This window comes from Phoenix dactylifera, chromosome 3 (assembly GCF_051530095.1).
Source record: "Phoenix dactylifera cultivar Ajwa chromosome 3, Ajwa_hap1_PhDact_Kaust_v1.1, whole genome shotgun sequence".
NCBI lineage: Eukaryota > Viridiplantae > Streptophyta > Magnoliopsida > Arecales > Arecaceae > Phoenix > Phoenix dactylifera.
The window spans coordinates 9545078-9567405 of record NC_143192.1 but is presented as its reverse complement, the minus strand read 5'-3'; the positions used below and the strand labels follow the sequence as shown (position 1 = coordinate 9567405).

General features: G+C 36.9%; 1 protein-coding gene across 4 annotated transcripts; it reads left to right on the top strand.

The window, feature by feature from the left end:
* The first annotated feature begins 444 nt into the window (after nt 1-444).
* On the top strand, nt 445-20038 carry LOC103721115 (putative prolyl 4-hydroxylase 3). 4 transcript variants are annotated; one of them, XM_008811176.6, is made up of 8 exons: nt 445-969; nt 1124-1205; nt 3989-4086; nt 4170-4267; nt 9428-9557; nt 9679-9866; nt 10084-10171; nt 19716-20038. In XM_008811176.6, exons 1-7 carry the CDS (start codon nt 770-772, stop codon nt 10155-10157), a joined length of 870 nt encoding a protein of 289 aa, XP_008809398.1. In that variant the 5' UTR covers nt 445-769; the 3' UTR covers nt 10158-10171; nt 19716-20038. The 4 variants fall into 4 exon arrangements, with proteins under 4 accessions (XP_008809398.1, XP_008809395.1, XP_088573826.1 ...); XM_008811173.6 differs by having other exon boundaries at nt 1121-1205; XM_088717700.2 differs by having other exon boundaries at nt 1121-1205; nt 19751-19980.
* Nucleotides 20039-22328: the final 2290 nt, after the last annotated feature.

Below are 22328 nucleotides of genomic sequence, written 5' to 3'. Positions count from 1 at the left end.
AGGCTCGACGGTGAGCTGCTCGGGTCGTACGAGGCTGAGATTTAGAGTAGAAGGTTGTGTTTAGGGTTCTAGTCCGCGACCGAGCTTCGTTCTAAAACAACAAAAACGAAGAAGTTATCTTGTCGGAGTGTGTATGCCTAAGTCATAGTGATACTTAGGGAAAAAAAGATCTCACCAGAGTAGATTGTTCGAATTCGAACACGTGGATCGGCTGGGCTGTCGTCCATAAATTTGGACATGTAGGTCGACTAGAATTGGCAAGCCTCAGTGTACGTTTCGAAAATCAGATGTGGGTGTTTTGTACGTGGATCATGTCCTGCCTATTTTACCGGTGTGATTTCTTTCTAGGCTTGTCATGTGGCTGGCTTTGGTTGTAGATTCAAGGGCATGAGGTTAGTTCTTTGTGCGAGCTTCAAGATGGATCAACCACCTATACGTGCCTTCAATGCGGCATACTTGCCACAAAAAAAAAAGAAAAAAAGAAAAAGAAAACTGTGGGCGGTCGGGAGCCGCATTCGCTCTCAAAGCATGCTCGGCGCGAATCGTTGAAACGACCAGCCGAGCTTTCTTCGCCGTCATATGTTATGAAACCAACATTCGGAATCTCGCACACGCCAAAGAATACGGCAAACAATTACGCAAAAAGAAACGTAAATATAAATAAATAAGGGAAGTAAAATCCAAGGAAGGAGACCTTCCTTCTCTCCTCCGATCTCCTTCTCTCGACGTCAAGAACTCGCCGGCGATCTCGGGGGCGGCGGCGGCGGCCATGACGAGGGGCGCGCGGCACAATCGGGTGCTCTCTGGCCGGAGATCCTCACCGTACACGCTGATCCTGGCGGCGCTCCTGATGCTGTCGGTGGTCCTTTTGATGCTTCTCGCCCTCGGAATCTTCTCCCTCCCCGTCAACTCCAACGACGCCCCAAAATCCAAGGCCGACCGCGTCTCCCATATATCCGTCCGCGAAACGTACGTAGGATTCCGGACTCTACTCCTTCTCTTGGTTTCTTCCGCTTCTTTGTTTAGTTGGAAGTGGGATCGATCGGATCTGGTGGTCTGTTTCAATGGATCTGGGGAGTTCTTTGTTGATTTCTTGTTTGTACTTGGTTTTTTTCTCCAGCAGAAATGGAATGGGGCAGAGAGGGGAGCAGTGGACGGAGGTGCTCTCCTGGGAGCCCAGGGCTTTCATCTACCATAATTTCTTGGTTCGTATCCTGCATGTTTTTGTTTTATAAACCTTTGTTAAAATTGAACGGAATTTATGTTGGTAATTGTTGAAAGATTTGATTTTTATGCGTTATGTTTGGATCTAAGAAGCAATGCGGTTTGCTTGATGTAGGAGAGAAGACTAATTGCTCGTCTGCTGCTTAATTCTTGCTTAATTTCTAATGTTTTTGTTAAAGAAACATGATTTTGATGTTTGTTGTATTTTGGAATCTATAAATCCCTAGGTTCAACTGCATTAGAGGTTCTCGTTTGCTGGTATAGAATGCCCACATTTAGAACCTTTATTTTACTGAAATAAATTCTGATACAACGATAACAGTTATCCTTATTGTCTGCAGATTCTTTCTTTGTTCTTAAATCCGTTCTGAGAACATCTCTTTCTCTGTTAAAGAAATTTTGGTTAATGCATCAATGCATTTGAGCTTCCTTGGTAATGCCCTTAAATGGTTGTGCATCTGAGCTAGCAATCTTTATCTTGTCTGCATGAAAGCAATTTTAAGATAATCTTCTTGGCCTTCGTGATTCTTGGCTTCACAGCTCACATTTCTGTTGTGTTCCCTCTTGTATCTTCTGGAAGGCTTTCGTAGCTTTCTTGTGGGCATAATGCTAGGGCAATAATGGTCAACATAGGTGAACCATTATTTGTTATGACCTTTGTTATGCATCTTATCATTGTTATCACTTTAACCTATATTGGTGGGCTCCTCGTCATTGCTTGATATTTTATGTACCTTTTTAAGTTACCCCAAGATTTATAAACTTTTCTGGTGCTATCAAGATAAAAAAAAATCTATTTATTTAGTTATGCTGGAAGTCTTCTATAGTTAGTTGGTGCATGTGTATGTGTTTGAGAGAGAGGGAGAGAGAGCTTTTGAGATTAATGCTACATCAATTTTGGTTGCTTTTGAAGTACCAATGTGAACATTTTGCTTTAAATCATGTTCTCAATCTTTGAGCTTTTTCTAAGCTACGTATTTCAAAATCACAGGCAAGAATCACTTTTTAACTCGCTCAGTCCCTCCAAATCTTAATGATGCATAAGCTTCTCCCCATGTTGTCAAGCTTTTGCTTCCAACATTACATCACATATTCTATTATTTATATGTCCTTCTCGCACCTCCTCATCTTCAAAGTTGTACAGAAATTTTGTTATGTTTTTCCTTTGTGAAGATTTGAGTCCCCTGGCTTCATCTCTTTGATCCCACTCTTAGGCTGTTCTTTAATGATTATAATGCTTGTGGCATAACACAATATAAAATCATGAATTTTATTATGAAGGTTGCCAAGTGTGAGTAAGCCTTGTCCATGAGATGGCCCTGTATCTCTATCGAAGACTCCAGTTTTGATTTTGAAGACATACACAATAATGTGGATGTCTGACTGCCTGCATTTTGCTTGCAAGTTACCTTCACTCTGTTAGACCCTCATATCAGGGTGTGATTATCAGTTTATCACCTTTTCTTCCAATCACCTCAAGTTTCCTCATGCAAGGTCCATCTTTAAGACAATTTTCATCCTTGAGAAATTGGAATCATGCCTTTTTTTTTCATAGGTCTTAATCCACTGAGCTTCATTCCATATGTTTTTTGGATACCTACCTTTTATGCTATAAGGCTCGTTTATCTTCCCAATTTCAGGCCCCTTTTTTTTTTGGTTATCAATTTCAGACACATTTGGCAGTCAAATTTAGACACTAGCCAACGTTGCTCTATGATTTTGCCGCTGTTTTAGGATGCTACCTTATGCCAGACACTTTAGCTTACCCTTTTGGAACTTGAATTGATACCCCTAGTAGCATTTAGACGACAAGCAAGTGGGATGGATTTTTTTTTTTAAAAAAAAAACTCTGACAAGCTTTTTATCTTACAGCTTTATTCCTATCTTACTTGGTTAAGAAAGGCGAAATTCCTTTTTCTGGAGTTCAGTGAGCAGGGCTAGGATAAAGCCAAGTGGCAAACATCCAATGATCAAGAACCACCTAGACTATCCTATGCATTTCCTACCATCTGTGTTCAACTCCTCAGTGCAAAATAAGAATCATTCAGATAGCTATCCAGAATCTATCCAACATCTAATAGAATCTAGTACCTTCTGGAAATATTTCAACCCTTTTGTGAACCTTAGAGATTCTTGTGTCTTCCTTGGTACACAATGCCTTGTGCCCCAGCAAGTTCTCATTCCATAACTCCTCAGTGATTTAACTATTGACTAGCCTAGCATAGCAGTAGATTGCTCTTTACTTTCTTTTCCTTGCATTTTAACTTTCTTTTGATCATCAAACATGTTGGCTAAATTTGACTCATGATAATCCATTTTTGCTCCCCTAGGTAAAATTTAAATCATACCACACAAATAAAGAAGAATGTGATCATGATCAGGCAGATGTGCTCATAAACTTGAGGCTGTGTCCTAATAAAATCAATGTAAACAGGAAATACATGCAACAGCTAACAGGAATAATAACATATATGCTGATTGTAGACTATTATTAGAATACACACGCACAATGGTCAATCTTATCAGTTAAATTCTGTTTCTTCTTTCGGTTTTGACTTTTTTCTTGCACAATTGCTGTTTTATATATTTGTTTAACATCAAATTCTGTTTTTTTGATCTTGATTAGATTTGTTAAGTCGAATAAAATGTTATTCTGACATGGTTGACTTGTGACTTTTTTCCTAATCAGAGATATTCTTTTAAGTTTACTATGATTTATGATTGCTGTGCACACAAATACTGATACTGGATATGCTTTGATCAGTCCAAAGAGGAATGCGAATACCTAATTGAACTAGCAAAGCCTCACATGGAGAAGTCCACAGTTGTTGATAGTGCTACTGGTCGGAGTAAAGATAGCAGGTTTGCTTATCACTAATCCCTCCTACTTTTGGGGAAATGCTATCGTATAAAAAAGATTTTTAATTATAATATATTTTTCGAAGGGTTCGGACAAGCTCTGGCATGTTTCTTGGAAGAGGACAAGACAAAATCATCCGAACCATTGAGAAAAGGATAGCAGATTTTACCTTCATACCTGTAGGTATGTGACTTGGATTTTTTTCTTTCTAACTAATCTGCATTTAGTGGCTAGTACATAGTCAGTGTTTATCTTTTTACTTGATTCCGTGTTCTTTAATCACCTTGTGATTGACAAAGCAAAGAAGCATGCACAAACACAATCAGGAATTCTGTGTCATCTACTAGTAAACATATTTGCTGAAACCCCTCATGCAAAATATGATATTAAGTACTTCTAATCAGGCAGCATGTTCCTTCCTTGGCTTATTACATCAAAATGATCTTCCTGTTGACTTAATGCAACCATTCTGTGTAATACCACATATCAACGATACTAAAAGATGCATATAGATGTAGGTAACAACACGCAGTTATCAAGAAATATCTGTTAAATGTTGACATTTATTTCCTTTTGGACTGATTACTGTCCTATTTAAAACACATTCCGTAAATTTCAAAATACAAAAGCCAATATGAAGAAAGAATTAATTGGATAAGAGCATTTTTAGTTTAACATGCATATCATGAAAATAATTAATTCCAATGTTTTGGGAATTAAGTCAAGGATAAAAGTATGTGTGAAATACTGAAAATAAAAGAAAACACAAGAGGATATGGAAACTGCAGCTTGTGAATTGATTTTTAAAGTTTGAAAATAAGGTGACAATATTTATCGATTCCACACTTCTTGTTAGGTACATCTGGTAATGGATTATGTAGAAATACATGATGCTTTTTGGTTTTCTATAAGAAAATTGAAACTTCAGCACTAGAAGGAAAATTGTTGAAAATAAGTCCCTTGTCTTAATACAGTGATTAAACTAGATATGCTATTTTCGTCACATGAAATACTGGATGGATATCCTTTGCATATTTTGAATATCAGTACTATGAGCCATGAGAAGCCAAAAGATTGATTTAGTGTTTGGAGGAAGAACCTTTTGCTCAACTTCAAAACTTGTGTCGGCGATCATGCACAGTTCATTCCCTGATTCATTCAATAATCTAAATAGATTACATATGGAATTAATCATGAAGTAGCTGTAGAGTGTTCATGTTTGGCCATATAAGATGGTGCAAGATACCCTCTTAATCTGGAATTTTTGTTAACAAAATTATGGATATCTTGATAGACTTGATTTTCAAAATGCGTGATGGTTGACTGTTAAAAAATTATCTAGTGACATGACTATAATTGTACAAGAGATAATATTCATTGTCTAACGTAGACTAATATTCATATTTGTAGGAGGGAACACAATGTCACATTGATATATGTTGAATAATTTGAAATTCTTATGCATGTTTTCTTGAGTCTATGCTATGCAACCTACTGTCTGGTTGCAGTGTGATTTGGATTCTTTTGGTAATGCATATAGTTGTGAGTTGTGACTATGACTGTTAACATGAAATAGTCTCTAGAGTTTTCAATGTCATTGAACTCTGCATCTTGAATTCTGTAAATTAACATGGGCCTGCTTTAGATTGCTAAAAATGATTTATATTATTGTTTCTGGCATCCACAGGAATCTTCTAGTGACTAGGGCTGGTCCGAGTCATCCTTTACTAGCTTATGGTTTATAGCATTTACACTTTGGTCTTGTTTTCTGAACACAAACTACCTAAAATGGAACCTGATCTTAAGAACCTATTCGCATTTAGGTGCCCCATGCCTTGGGGACCCACCTAGGAATTGTCCGGCCTCACTCATATTATGTCATTCTTGCTCTTGCATGAAACCTAACACCTCCACCCAATCTTAAAATGTGTCTATTATCATGAACACTATTTTTTAAAGAAACAACTTTTCATTTATTGTGTATATCGTGGTCCTACTTTTTCAAGATTTGCTAGTATTCTATTGTATCCATATCTCGTATCCGTGTCCATGCTTCATAGCAACATCAATAATCATGAGGATGCTACTATAAATAGAAATCAGTGTGGGAATTGCTTCTACAATGGTTGAACATCAGAAACTAATTCTCCTTTGCATAAAATTTTACATATGGAACATTAATACTTCGGAAGCATATCCTCCCTAAAGTAAAAGCAAGGGTTAAGGAAGAAGAAGATAGAATAAAAGCAATGGCAATTAAAAGCTTCCTTAATTTGTTTTCCACATTCTTGTGGATGGCCTTACATTATTTAGGTTTAGGAAACCTAGACTTTCAAATAAACTAATTCTACCTTTTATATTCCTAATCTAGTCATCACATTCTCAGGCCATGATAATTTGATCAAAATGACTACATTTTATTGCACCTAACATCTAGAAGATGCGTTTCACGAAGGCCCTCTAAATTCATTCACACCAAGGTCTACTGAACTGGTCGGAACCGACCGACTCAGCCTGTACCGTACCGGTACCGGCCTCCATTGGTACGGTATAGCCAAAGGGGTCGGAACCGAACGGTTTCTTGCCCGTACCGGTGCGAATCGGTGCAGTTCGCACGGGTACAAGCTCGGTACCGATGCGAACCGCACTGGTTCACACTGGTACTTGCGGGGAAGAAGGGGGGAAGAGAGGAGAAGTGGGCAGGAAAGAGGGGAAGAAGACCTCTCTTGCGCTACCGGGCCTCTTTCTTCCTCCCGAGCACCTCGCGGGGAAGAAGACCTCCCTTGCTCGCAGGAGAAGGGAGAAAAAGAGGAGAAGAGAGGAGGAGAGAGGGGAATAAAAGAGAGGCTCGGAAAGAAAAAGAGGGGAACGGAAAAAAAAAGAAAAGAAAAAAAAAGAAGAGAGGCTTGGGTAATAGCGCCCGCTCGCAGGGCAGCGCGTCCGCCCGTGGGGGCACGGGCGCGAGTGGGGAAACGCGTCCCTGACTCGCACCCGCTCGCATTCCATGCGGTGCGAACCGCGCGTCCCCGCGCGCGGTTGCGATCCCACGTGCTGCCCCACGTGGGCTTTTAATGCCACTAAATGCCACTCTGTAGCATAACGCGGACACGTGCGTGTCCGCGCGTGCGTCTGCTCTTTTTTTTTTCTAAACCGGTTCGGTACTGGTTCCAACGGGTACCGAACCGGTACCGGTCTCCACCGGTACATCGGTTCAGTCGGTTCTGCGTACCTTGATTAACACTCTGAGTAGACTCTTGAGTATCAAGTTATGACCTTAAAATGTTGTGAGTGTAGTTATATCAAAATCAAGAATAATTTACAACCAAAATTCCATATAGAAACTGTCATACCCTTAGTCCCTCATTCCTACTAAGGGGATGGCACCCATGTTTCTGAATCTCCTCGGGAACTCATCTCTGCATCCGTTTCCTAAGCATTTTATAATTAAATTTCTTAAAAGGCCTGCTTCTCAAAACCCACAACCAACCAGCTTCCGGTATTTAAGGTTAGGTGCAAGTGCAAGTGCTTCAAAGATGAACATAATCAGATCAAGGAGTGTGAGGGACTTAAGAAAGTTTCAGTTTACTGGTTTGAACGACAAATGTGCTTGATTGAGAGATTTATCAACAAAAAGGGCTATTGGGTCTACAACTAAGCTTCAGCACAAGTTTAGCATGCATTGAAGTACTGATCTTCATCTGATGGCTCATATTTCTTACTGATGGGGAGAATTCCAGCACCACAAGTTTTTAGGGGATATTTTAGTGGTGTTCGGTGGAGTATGGAAGTTTTATAAAATATTTTACCAGATTTAGCTAATATTTACTAATTCCTTCTATTTTATATTTTCATTGGAAAGTTTTGCATGTAGGAGAGTTTTGGGTTGATTATAATTTATAAGTTCTTTCTTTAATCACTCACATTAGACCAAGATTTGCCGTACCGGTGTGTATCGCCCCATACCGGGCATATAGTACCTTATCAATATCGAATCGAGACTTGGTACGGGAGGGTGTATTGGGTCTTGATACGCTGAATTGACCTCCTCACCGGACGTACCGACTCTATATCATCATGGTACCAGTACGGCATTCGGTACCGAGATGGCAAATTGTGTTAGACCGCCCTAGGATAATAATAGGCATTATGAGAGTCCTTTTTGAATGAGGAAATATCATTTTCTAATTGTTTTTGCCTCCTTAAAATTGGGTCTATGTAGAGTGATGAAATTTGAAGAATCATTGAATCTGTTTTGGTTTCAGAAAATTAAAAATATTAAAGGTTTGGCTATTTCTGCTCTCAGATCCTCCTTCACCTTTTCCTCTGATGTTTCTGTCTATTCTTACCTACTTACTTATTCCCAAAAATCTTCATTTGGTCACAGAATTTTATACATAAAACTATAAAACCAAGAAAGCTGATCAAAGAACTCTAGAATGCCCATTGGCCCTATTTTATTCCTTCCCAATTTTAAATCCTACCTCTAATTTCTATATCCTCTCCCTAAACTATTAAATGAAGTATGTCCAGGTTTCCATATCAGGAAGGCCAGTCATTGTATCCTTTAAAAAATCTGACCACCTCATTTTGGCATGCAATTGCTTGATATAGCCCTCACTGGTCAGGATTCTGCATAACTGTTTCAAAATGGGCTGGGAGTACCTGGATATATGGATAAAAAGAGTACTTGTTGGTTTTGCTAGATTTCCACATCAATCTAATATGACCAGAGATAACCACTTATTTCTTTTTGAATAAAGTCCACGAAACTTGAGCGAGAATCTTATTTTTTGTTAAAAGGTATATTTCTAACCAAAATGAAATTCATGCCATTGACTTAAGAGACATGCATCAAATCAGAAGAACCAGAGGTTTGAAGACTTTCATAGCTCAATTAATTACTCTAAAGAGTTGGATGCTGAATTAATATACTGATCACATGAAAGCATACAACTTGAGGCAACTTCAATAGTGCATGGGTGTTCTCCATCTATAACAGTACTGTTATTTGAGCATGGCAATTAGATTTTTTTTTTTTTTTTTTTTTTTGGTGATTCCCCATCAAGAAGTGCTTAATTTATATCAATGAGGATACATGACCACTATTATTATAATTTCAGTATGGATATTGTGTCCTGCAATCTCGGGTTACCGGTACATGGCATGAATGAGTACAATTGTCAAGCAAGACTATATTTAGTTGTACTATCTTGATTTCTCTTGCTAATTTTTTTGCTTCTGCTACCTCTGCTCCTAAATTTTCCTGTTAGCTGTGTTATTCAAAAACATTTTTTTTCTATATTTACCATGTTCATATCCAAAAGCTGACTTTGTTTTGTACAGAGCATGGTGAGGGTCTTCAGATTCTCCATTATGAAGTTGGACAAAAATATGAACCTCACTTTGATTACTTTCTTGATGAATTCAATATTAAGAATGGGGGTCAGCGAATAGCTACGCTTCTCATGTACCTGTATGTATCCTACTTTATATACCTGACGAGTTTGTTGACACAGTGATCAGCTTGTCATTGCTTTGGATTGAAACAACTTTTGACAATTGTTTCTTTGCTCTTGATTTCTGCTGTTGTTCAGTTCGGACGTTGAGGAAGGTGGTGAGACAGTGTTCCCTGCTGCCAGAGTAAACAGCAGTTCTTTACCATGGTATAATGAGCTATCAGAGTGTGGGAAGAAAGGCCTTTCTGTTAAACCTAAAATGGGAGATGCATTACTCTTCTGGAGCATGAGGCCTGATGCCACTCTTGATCCATCAAGCTTGCATGGTGAGTGTGTGTTGGTTGACTAGATAGAAGACCCTCCCTTTTAGAACTTCACACTGTTGGTCTTTCAAGAAATTTGACTTAAACTGTGTGGGTTTATTGTTATAACTATTTTATCACATGATATTGATCTCCTTGACTTTTGAAATCCTTCTTCAACAACCATATGTTTAAGTTGCCAGAAAATATTATAGTATATTGTTGTATGTTTTTCTTGCAGGTGGGTGCCCTGTACTTAAAGGGAATAAGTGGTCATCTACAAAATGGATTCACATCCATGAGTATAAAGTTTAGCTTAACAAACTAAGGTACTGCACTGCTTCCACCAATTGGCTGTTCAGAATATCTAAGAGCAGTCCTCCAACTACTTCAATAATTATTATTTCTTGTCGCCTTCACATCTGTCTAAAAGGAAGAACAAAGACAGTGAATTTATGCGATATCCTTACTAATATTTGGTATCTGACAATGTTTTTAGAGATCCCATGATTTAGATCAGATATCATCAAACACAGCAAACATGGCAAAGTTTTCTGGTTTTTATGCTTTAAAAATAAGTAGGTTGATCTGGTCATCTAAAGATGCGTAACACAAGCAAACTATGGAGATTCTGTTACCTTGTTTTAATTAACTATTATCAGCATATTGTTTGTGAACATGCAAATGTGGATAGCATCTGACATATATACCCTGTACACTGTACGGTGTTATATCTTGCTGAGTTAGATGTTTCCTCTCTTGAAGCCACACATCGGATTTAAAATTTTTCTACAATTTGCCATATCATACAATGTTGTTACGTAGCTAGTTCAGATGACTATATGTTTTGTGTTGTATATAGACTATTATGATGTTTAATAGTTTGATTTTGTTAGAAATAATTAGTCTATGCTAATTTACTTTCTAAAGCATGATGCTTGTGGTTCTTTGTTATTGGAGGAATTGTAAGTGAAGTCATTAACCTGGATGCCTGGGTGTCCACCTCGATAATAAATAGACCTCGATACGCAATTGACCCTGCCTAGACCATCATATACAGATGCCTACGATACAAAAAATAGACATAGACACAGAACTCAAAAGTTTGTTATGTACGCTTCTCAAGTAGTCATAATCGGTTCTATTGACCCTTTGGTTTTTCCAGCGAAACAAACATACCTTAGTAATCGTCACTCTGTCTGACCATAATGAAAGCCTTGTCTTTTCGGAAATTGGGGGCAATATGCCTATGATACAAAAATAGACAAAGACACAGAAACCTATATTTGAGTATATCTAAATATGCATATAGATTATATATCTATGTCTGCATGTATATATATACAAGTATACAATATAAAGCAAGGTTTGGATTATTGAGAAACAAGGGCATACTGTGAGAGGCCTGGTATGATATGCTTGGTACCAAGGATCTCGCTAACGAAAGGAACCGAAAGGTATGCTTTGCTACAGCTAGTGCTCCCTTAGTATGGGGGCTTTTTTGGCCTCCAAATCATGTTTTCTTATATTAATGCCATGGTTTTGCAAGAAATAAGGTGGGAATATTAACTACTTTAGGTATGGGTTTCTATGTCTGCTGAATGAACTAAGAAACATTCTTACGAAACAAATCACATAACTTGGAATTAAAACACATTTATAACATATAGGTGTTAAGATTAGTATTTGAAAAGCAATTAAGTTACTAAAAAACATAGATCTAGTATATAGGGGTATGACAATAGTTACAACTAGTGGATTGATGTACATTAAAGAAATCTAAAGATAGCACTAATCATATGATTAGCAAACAGAGAAAGATATTTTGTAATGTCATTCAGTAGTAATGTCGTGTTCTTGTAGGGCTGCAACTCAGGTAGGATGGATTGGTTTGATGTCAAACCCTAACTCAATCCAACCCTACTTTTGGTTGGCTTTTCTTCAACCCAACCCAAATCAAACTCAAATTGACCTGAAATCGGATTGGTTTGCATTAAGGACAGGTCGGGTTAGATCAGGCCAGGTTATTCTAGTTACATCAGGTTGAATATAAATTTTTTACAAAAGTTAAAGGTTTAGAGCACTTTTCCCATGAATCTATTGTATTGAAAAATTACATGCATCTCCCTTGCAGTCTATTTTACTTTCTGACTTTTTGAGCAATACTCACACCCAAGGTATACTGAACCGGTACCGGTAGGCATACCGATGGCCTACCAAACCAGTTCGGCTTGTTCGGAACCAGAACCGGTATTGGGCCCGTACCGAAACGGACCCAGCCGGAGCTGGAGAATACAAAGGCCCAGAGAGAGTGAGCAGGGGAGGGAGGAAGGGAGGAGAGGCCTCCATCGCCTGCGGAGGGCTACGGGGCGCGGAGGCCTCTCCTTCTCCCTCCCTCCCCCGCTCGCTCTCTCCTTCTCTTCTTCTTCCCCGGCTCCGGCCGGTACGGGCCCTGTACCATTTTTCGCGGTTGAATCGTACTAGTTAGGGTCTGGACCAATATGGTACGTGCTGAATTGGTCGGCACGGGCCGGTTCAGTATACCATGCTCCCACCCATTAGGTGTGAGTCGCCGATGTACCAAAAAAAAAAATTTATATGGAACGGGACAGTCTACCTTACATTCAAAATGCCAATTACAGTTAAATCACACCCTGTCCCACTCAAAAGCCCTCCCCAAAATAAGAAGTCAAGAAAAGGACAGCATAAAATTTGACCTCTCTTACACAAATAAAGAGAAGCTTATAATACCATTTATGAGAAAATCTGCTAAGTATTACTTATAACAGAATTCCACAAACAACAGAAAAGTGCTTCTGGATTCCTGCAGATGAGAATATATTGTAGCTTCTAAGCCTTTGAGCATGCTACTGAGACAGTTCATAAATTCTTCTTTTGTCCTGTTAACAACAATTGTTTCACTGTATTCTCATTGATTAGACTTCTCATATGCTACCGTAGAAAATCAATATCACAGTAAGTTAATTCTAACAAAATTCTCAACTAAATCCACAACAAAGGAACTACTAAAAAGTGAGAACTAATCTACAATCACAACAGAATAAGAGTGCACTTTGCTGTACGCATACATAGTGCAATGAGTCCAACATAGCATGCCTACACCAAAATCTATACAGCTGTCCAGATCTTTACGGTCTATCTCTCAGTTTACCACAGTATGAAGTCCAAAATAGTTTGCCTATAGCAAAATCTATACAACTGTTCAGATCCAATCAGCATATCAGGAGCTTTCTACCAGATATTCATGGCTCAACAAGTTAGCACTGCATACAAAAAATGAACAGTTTTAGTGAAATAGTAAATGGCATTAGCAGGGTTAGCACAATTGCAATAAGAAGGTAACCAGCAGGCAGAAAGAAAGATTGAAGTTCTTACTATTCAACAAATAATAGAATGAACCATAGAAAGACATTAGAAATGAAATGAAAATTACTTTGAAATCTTTTCAGCAAAATGATGATATAGCCCTCAACAAGGGCATAAAACAACCATGGGAAGATGGCCTAAAACCAGCAATAAAAAGTGAATTTACCTTAGCAAAATAATAGAAAGAATCAAAGAAATATATCTAGAAATGAAATGGAAATCACCTTGAACATTTTTCAAATGGAACAAGGTGCTGGGCCAGGAATAGCATCAATATGATCAGGTATGAGGAGGGAAGAAGAAAGAAAAAATATGTTAGAACTAAAGACAATGATGTATAGATGTAAAAGCTAATAGAGTCATGTTGAGTACTTGATTCTAACAATTCAAGTGCTTCAATTTTCTCCTCAATCTTGCTTACTGTTGGCGAACACCAGAGCCAATCTTGACAGCAAATCATGCACTCAACTGTTTTTGGAGTCAATGAACAATGAAAGATATCAAGTATGTGGCACCCAGTACTGAAAGTTGATTCTGAAGCAACAGCTGAGACTGGAATAGCTAAAATGTGATAAGCCAGAAGAGATAGAACATGATATTTTGAGCTATTAATTTTCCATCAATTCAAAATACTAACATTGAAAGTTTCCTCTTCAATTGCATCTTCTAAATAAATATCTAGTTCTGATTTTACTACTTGATTCACATCTGTTCTATGAACATGGCAATAAACTTGTGTCACATTGTAGAAGAAGGAAGATTTTCTACAACCATAGGACCCATATCCAATTCTTTATACTTCTGAAATGTTCGCTGGCCTGACACCTTTCACCCTGTTTATAATGTTATCCAACTTTTCTTTGTCATAGAATTGAGAATATCGAAATCTTACATATCCCTATCTGTAACTAGGATCGAGTAAAACAGTAATGATCAACGAAATATTTATCTTGTCAATGCTGCCCCAATATTTCTCAAATTTCCCCCCTCTTCACACTTCTTGAAAATCTGCATGTTGTGATGGTGAGCTGTGAATGTATTTCACATAAGATCTGAAATATGAGCACTGCAACACATGTTAAAATATTCACCATCTATTAGCAAGACATCTTTCTTGTTGTATTTTCTTTTCAAAAATCTAGCTGCGACATCACTGCTAGTAGCATTGTCTACCATAATACAACGCAACTTATCTAAATCTCATAAATACAAACCAAGTTTCAATTGCCTTGCCTACTTCGTCACCAGTACGTGGTGTTGGAACCACATCTTCTTTTGCAACACCCAATTATGTGCTGTAAAGCACATATACCCCAAATGCTGAATGGAAGTCCACATATCAGTTGTAAGACCGATTCTTGAAGTAGTCTTTAAGGATTCATTCAACTTCTTCCTCTATCTACCTATATAGATATGCAATCCTTTGTAATCGTCATTCACGACACAAGGTTGAACCTATGTTGCATAGTTTTGAAAAGCTTTTAAAACCTTGTTGGTCAACAAAATTAAAGGGTAGTTCATCTATGATAACCATCTTGGCAAGTTCCCTACAACACAACTCTTGATCAAACTTCCATGCTACAATTTCCTTCCCATATTTGGAACATATGGTGGATAGGAGCAACGTATTATGTACCTATTTCGGGACCCGTACCCGTTGCTTGGTGATACAATACGGTACAGTATTGGTACTGTGCCGTTCTGGTCTGTTTTGAATCTTTTTTTGTTTTCAAATTTTGAACTAAAGTTGGCACATGATTTGCTGACTTCAGTTCAAAATTCGAAAATTTAAAAAACTTTGAAATGGAAAATAAAAAAGAGCTCTCTCTTGTTTCACTCCTGTTCCGAAATGAAGATGGCGGGAGAGAGGGGGAGAGGGAGAAAAAGAGAGAGGAAGAGAGAGGGAGGGAGAGGGGGAGGGAGAGCGAGGAATGGGGCCACCTCGGCAAACACTAACCCTAAACCGAGCATGCATGAGAGAGAGAGAGAGAGAGGGAGGGAGGGAGGAAACCACTTATCGAACCATCACCAGTGGCTGCTAGGGGTTCGCGAGCGATGGGAAGGGGGGATCTCTCATTGCAAGCAGGCGAGGGAGGGGTGGAGAGGCGGGGGCAGTGAGGTTTAAATAATGCGAACCAGGGCCATCTCAAAATTAATAACCCCAACCCGGCTGGTTTAGTAGGCCCCGAGGTGTGCTGAACCGGCCAGTTCAGCATGGTTCAGGAATCCTTGGATTGGAGTTTCTATTTTGCATCTTTCTTTGCGGCTGGATATTGGGACACCTATGCCTACCCAAGGTACTAGACTACTAGGGTTTGCTACCACTATCATATTGATAAACTTTTCGGCAATTCTTTTGTTTTGCATGGGTTGGCTTTGGGCCATCCTCTTTCATTTTACCACTATCAAAATGAGTTTACATACATACATACATACGTACATGAGTTGGCTGATCCCAACCCAAGATGCACCTCTATATTCTTGGATATAAACAACAGTTATTTTTCTTTTTTTTAGTAATTTAATTCTAAATTTTCAAACCTGTATGCATTTTTAATTAATTCAAGGATAAAAGATTAGTAAAAAAGAAAGTCTTTTATGTAAATACACTAGCTATCTGAGAAATTAGTATATAATTATCTAACATTGAATGCATAATATTCAAAATTATAAAATTTGTAATATTTTTTCAAATAATTCAGAAATTAATTCAAAAAAATTGTTCAAAGTTTATTTTGGTAGGGATGTTGCCCCATTCCTTACAACGTATCCAAAGTCAAACTGAGCAAACACCATTTACTCATGTTAATTTTGGATTTACAGGGATTTTGGGCATAGGTTTTGGGTTCAGCTCAAAGTAGTTTAGATAATTTTTCTTGGAAAATACTCGTGACCAATCATTAGATTTCCTGAAATCATATGCGGTGGGGATGAGAATTGGGATGGTTTTCTGAAATGAGTGCCCAATCCATTATACAAGGAGTTCATTCATGTGGACAATATCGATTAGCACTGGTATCTATCTCTTGGACTCAATTTGCTGTCCATCTGTGGCAGCTAGAATGTGATTCACAGCTCCAGAAGATAAAGCATAGAATTTCATCAGCATAATCTCCTCACTATCTTTACCCTTTCTAGTGACACCAACTGATGTCTCTAATCTGCTCTATGTACCATATATGTAATAATGCTTCACTGTTTGGGAAAGAAACAGGATAGATCTGCCAACTTATGGGTACCACAAGGTTCCTAGGAAAGGGGTTAAATTGGAAAAATAAGAACTTTAAAATATTCCATTATGAAACTCTATGAAGAAGAAAGAAATGACAGGTATAGTTATTCTGCATCCTAATATAAAGAAGCTTATCTTCTATCGTTTAAGCACGTAAATAAAAATTCAAAAAGTTGCTAACATTGTTTAAAAAACAGGTCATTCCCCTAGGCAAAAAGATCTGAAGAATTACATAAGGTGAGGAACGCATACCCCTCAACCTTCTCAATCATGCAGCACTTAATGTAACAATCGCTAAATGAAGACATAATGCGCCCAAGACGTTGATGAGGATTTGAACTTCCAGCATTAGCACATCCAGACCTTCATTACTTGGATATATTCTGATGCTTTAATGATATCAGTTGTACATATCAAAGCTAGATCATGAACCCTGAATTGCTTCAGAAACATTGAGATGCATAGACTTCTATGCTTCGGATGCCAACCACCAGCTAGCTTCCACAGAAGTCCAATTATTATCTGTTTCATCAAAATATTCTACAGTCCAGCAAATGACATTTTGAATTTATCACTAACTAGAACCTTCCACTTTGAATCTTCCACTTCAAAACACGGAGACAGCCTCTCTGCACGTGGGAATAAGGCTGCTTTTTTTTTATCTGACCCTCCCCACATCTTGCAATGGCAGGAGCCTCATGCAATGTTATCCTTTGGACCACTTTTTATTATCCCTTTCTATGATGATATCATATGGGTTGAGAACCATCTAAAGAAGCCAAAATTGGATGAGGAATGTCATAAGATTGCAAAGGATATTGTATTACGGTTGACTAGTATATCCAAAATTTTGATGTTGTTTACTTGATTTTCTTGTAATTTACAGGTCTCATTGCAACATAAAAGAGTATGTCGGACAGATGGGGATTAGCTGTATTAGGGATCAGGGGAAGTTCTTATTAGTTCATAATTTATTTCCTTGGTTACTTCTAGCTTGTGTTTGTGACAAGCTGAGAGTTACCCTGTTAGAAAGACAGTAGAGTGGCCAGACCCCATGTTGTAAGGCGAGACGTGGTCTCAGGAGGTTCATCTTTAGGAAAGTGAGAAATAAGGTAGTGGTGACCTTGTGGGACCATATGAACTGGCTAAGCAACCCAATTCCTACAAATAAGTTTAAAGAAATGATTAAGGAGAAGATTAGGTTTCTTATAAGGAGCTTCATACTGTTGTTTCGGATCATTTATTCAGAAGTGCAATTTTGAATTCCTCTAATTCAGTTATCCTTCAACCTTTTCTATTTGAGATCGAGGAATCAGTCTACATAGTTTATAAACTTATGTGATACAGAAAATCTTCTATATCTGAAAGCTCTAGATTTGTGAGACATTTCACATTGATGTTCTCTGATCATTACTCCTGAAAATGTTTAGCCTATTTTGTCTATTATTGGAGTACATACTTATTGTATCCCTGATAGCAAAGCTGACAAAATTTCAGAGACGGATGTACATGAAAAATGGCACCTACATCTGCATTCAAATTGATGCCAACAATTATACAACCCATAGCCCATTTTATACGGTGATAGGCAGAGATGCACAAATATGGCCAAAAATTTGTTGGTTCCACTGCCCTAATTTTAACGGATGTCTGCCTGTGCATTTTTTCAGACTTGTAGAAGGACAGAATATCAACTTTGATGTGATATTAGGAGGCTCAAATAACGTTTGGTGCATTAGGAATGAGGATGTTTTTTTTTTATTGAGTTAACTGGAGTAGCATATTGCAAGTGAATAATCAAATTTAGCAGTGTGCATGTATGACATCATATAATTTGAACATAAGCTTATAGGATTAGACTTTGTGGCTCATGAATTACCTATGATATATTAATGTTCCAAGAGAACCAAGATAAGTTGTTCTTTACAACAGGAACTTGAGAATAAGGAAGAAGCCAAATAATTGATTGAGATGTAGAGTTCCATTGTATAAAAACAAAACTGATCTACAAATTGCTTTAACAATTCTGAAACTAAACTGAAAGCCACATTGTATAGTTTTGTGAGAGGGTATATGATAACATTCAGGGGTCATCAAGAGCAATTGTAGCTTTAAGCCAAGATGGCAATCTTTTGCTTTGATCATTCAGAAAGTTAATAGAGGATGAAGTATCTAAACATGATTTATGTTAATTGAGGAAAAATATATTGAGTACCATCATATGTAATTTATAATAGGTATTGAATGAGCATCATAAACCTGTGCATGTAATAGTTTTGGATATGTGCGATCTATGTGAGTTTTACAGTTGGTCACCCAGAGTTTTCTGTGTGGATGGTAGAAGATAAAAGTGAACTAAGAAGAAGTCGAGAGAGAGAGAGAGAGAGAGAGAGAGAGAGAGAGAGAGAGTAAACTGAGGCGCATGAACCATAAGACACTGGCTTGAAAAAAAATCTGACTCTGTTTTTCGGCAATTGAATGTTTGTTCCTTGCTTTTGAACAGTCAGATGACTAGCTAGTGCCCTTGTAAATTAAAGTTGAGTCACTATTGACCATATTTAAATTTTGCTCATTTTTATTTTGCAACATTTGAATCAAGAGAACAGCATTTTTAATAGTAAAGCTGCAATTAGATTAGCTTTATTGCAACTTGTCAGATATAATATTACTCACTTGTTTGCTTTTGAGGTAATGTCTAGGACCTCTGGTTTCATTTATTACTGAGTTTATGCGAGTGACTTATACTTGTGATTAGTACCGTAAAGATTGGGCTTAAGCCCTTCATCTTATTACAATTGATTGATGACCTCTCTTTTGATTTTCACCAGAGTTCCTATGGTGCATGTTATTTATAAAGGCCATGTCATCATAATTAGACCTAATAAGAGTAACTATGTATAGACTCAGATGCGCATATTCTTGAGTGCACCTGAATCTTAACTTCTGTGGAAGTTTGCAACATATAATTACACACGAGCATGCTATGCTTGAGGCATAAAGAAGGGGTTGCCCTTTTCTGCCATATAAAGAGGAGCTTATCTTTGGAAAGTCGATTAATGGATAGTTTTCTTGGAGCGTAATTATAATCAGAACAGCTAAAAGATGACACATTACAGACTGACAAAGTGGAAGAAAGACATTGGTTCTCTGATGTTTGATTCATGATCATTTCATTGCGTGTATAACTGCACTATCTATCTTCATTTCGAGCGTGTGATATAGTGGTTCTTTTTCCATATCGTATGCCTTGACAGGTTAACTGATCAGCTCAATCATGTGGATATCGTAGTGTATCTTTCAACAAATGCTTGCATCCAAGACAGGCCCCAGATGCACAATGTGTTCTTTTTCATTTGGATGCCTTTCTTTTTGTAAGCTAGATTTAGATCTTACCAGGTTTAAGTCAGAGAATGTATTTTGTTCTTCCGAAGTAAAACCATGCTTTTGTGGTGTATGGATAATGCTTCATAGTACACAAATTAGTTGCACTCATCAATATATCACTGTTAAATAAATAAAGTGATCGGTAGTGAAAGAGCAACAGGTGAAATTTAGTAGAACCTTTTTCTTTTTTCAATTCATCTGTGGCTAAATTTGTGCTGGATGTAATGCTGACTTCTACTGTCATGGCTAGCTGGATTAGTTATTGCTTAGATGTTCTCAAAATTGTCAAATATAGCTTGCTGGTCTTCCTTTTTTTTTTCGGTGGATACTGAATCATGTTTCTATATAAATAAGAGCTCAACAACTTTACAGAAAGGTTGATTAGGTCGATGGTTTTTAATGCAGAAAAATCCTATGTAAGCAATAAAACGTTAAGCAGCCTTCAGAAGTTCTAAATGCAACTGCAAGATTCCCTGTTAAATATGCACAAGCTTGTATCTTACACAGCTTCTTAGCTCATGAAGCAGAAACCATGTTTGAGAAAATTCGGGAAGTCATGTAGGAGCTGACATGATAAGCTCTGCTCCCAGTTGAAAATGGGACTTTTTATGTCCCCAACGCGGGCAACTTGGTTTGGAAAGCTTGTTTAATTTGTAAGGTATGCCCCCACTGCTGTTGCAGATGTTACCCTGTAATGTTCCCTTCCTTTCCATGAGCCCACGAAAAGAAAAGGAGAAAAAAAGATGGAGGGCCCATGATTTTGTTATTTAATAATTATGATGGCTTGAAATTTTGAACGTTCTCTCGGTTGCTGGACTGGAAATGGTGGGAAAATGATGATGTGGTAATGCTTTAATTAAGTAGATAAATAATCTAAAACAATTTCTTCTTGTTCGTGTTTTTCTGATTACTTTAGCCATGGATTTTTTTTAAAATATTTCTGGAAAACGACAGAGAGCATTTGTAGCCAGAATTGGCACGAGGATTAGAGAAATACTTCATGTTACGAACGTAGATTCTCCTTCTAAATGGAGGAGTGTATCCACTTGGTCAGGCCTTTTGGCATTGCTTTTGGAGAGCGAAAAAGAGATATTTGGAGGGTTAGAAGCTCTTTTGTGTAAGATTGAAATTTTTTCGTAGAGATTTTGAAGCAGGTTTCTGCCATCTCTAAAAACTCAAAAAACTACAATTTGTACTTTTGGGCAAAAACTTTATTTGAAATATAATGGAAAGTTTTTTTTTTAAAAAAAAAAACAGTTGGAGTCCTGGTAATGAATTTTTTTTTAAAATTAATTTAAAATAGCTTGTAAATAAACAATACTTCATAACAAGATACAACAACATATAATATATGATATAATAAGACATAATATAATATAATTATCATCATTATTACTAACATTATAATATAATAATGTTACAATATACTAAAATAATAATATCATTTTATTATATTATTTAGATTAAATATCAACATAAATAATTTACAAATTAAGAATAAATTATAATAGTTCTAATTGTACGAATAATTAGATAATTGAAAATGTTATATAATATATGTTATTATTATTTTCTAATACTAAAAAGTACTTCTTCAATTTGGTTGCCATATTAAAGTTTCATAGTGCTTCAGAAATTTAGTTACTAAATAGAGAACAATTTTTAATTACTAGTGAAAGCTTTTTTTAGCCAACACTCTATACACAAAAAGCTTTACTACCTACAGCGATGCTACATAGGATCTAAATGAATGCTATTATATTTTTATTACTTTTTGAACTTATATTTCTTTCTTCTAAAAAATAATAAGAAAATTTTGAGAGAACTATGTACTGGCATGGGTAAAGATTTTTAGCATCCGATTGATATCCATATTCATATTTATATTTGGCAAATAGATATAAATATGGATATAGGTATATTCATATGCTATACATTTTTGACCCTAGTTGTAACTTTAGAATAGAAAAAATCTATATTAATATAAACAAACGAGTTGTAATGTATATGCAGATGCAAGTGGCTATTAAATATTTTAATTTTTAGGATAGTTTAAATAAAATATAAATTTTAGAAGATCTAAAAATAATTAAGTTATAGCTAACTTTTTCCTAGTTCATAATATATCATTGTTGTCGGTTGGCTCAAAAGTATATCCCTCTCTCCTCCCTTCAATGTTTTTTGCATCTGTATATATGCTAAGGTTTTTTTTAGAAGTTTATGAAGTCACTTTTTCTATAGAAATCTAACATGCTTTTGAAAAAAATACGATTTGTTTTTGTAATCGAAAAATCGAGAAAACTAAGCTGCTTTTATATAGTTTAATTAATTTAAAAATAAATTATATTTATTTGTTTAGTAGTATTAATGAAACATGCATTGCACCCGACTGTGTAATAGAAACTAATATTTTTTTTCTTTCTCTTTGCTTAATAGAGGCAATGGTCTGAAGGATAGATGGGCAGCTCTTCTCGAATGCTCGT

What these genes read in the sequence shown, in the direction of transcription:
- LOC103721115 (XM_008811173.6), top strand. Translation starts at nt 770, where the DNA reads ATGACGAGGGGCGCGCGGCACAATCGGGTGCTCTCTGGCCGGAGATCC. An exon ending in GCTACGCTTCTCATGTACCT is followed by an intron (nt 9,558 to 9,678) that starts GTATGTATCCTA and finishes GCTGTTGTTCAG; the next exon opens with TTCGGACGTTGAGGAAGGTG. An exon ending in TGATCCATCAAGCTTGCATG is followed by an intron (nt 9,867 to 10,083) that starts GTGAGTGTGTGT and finishes TTTTTCTTGCAG; the next exon opens with GTGGGTGCCCTGTACTTAAA.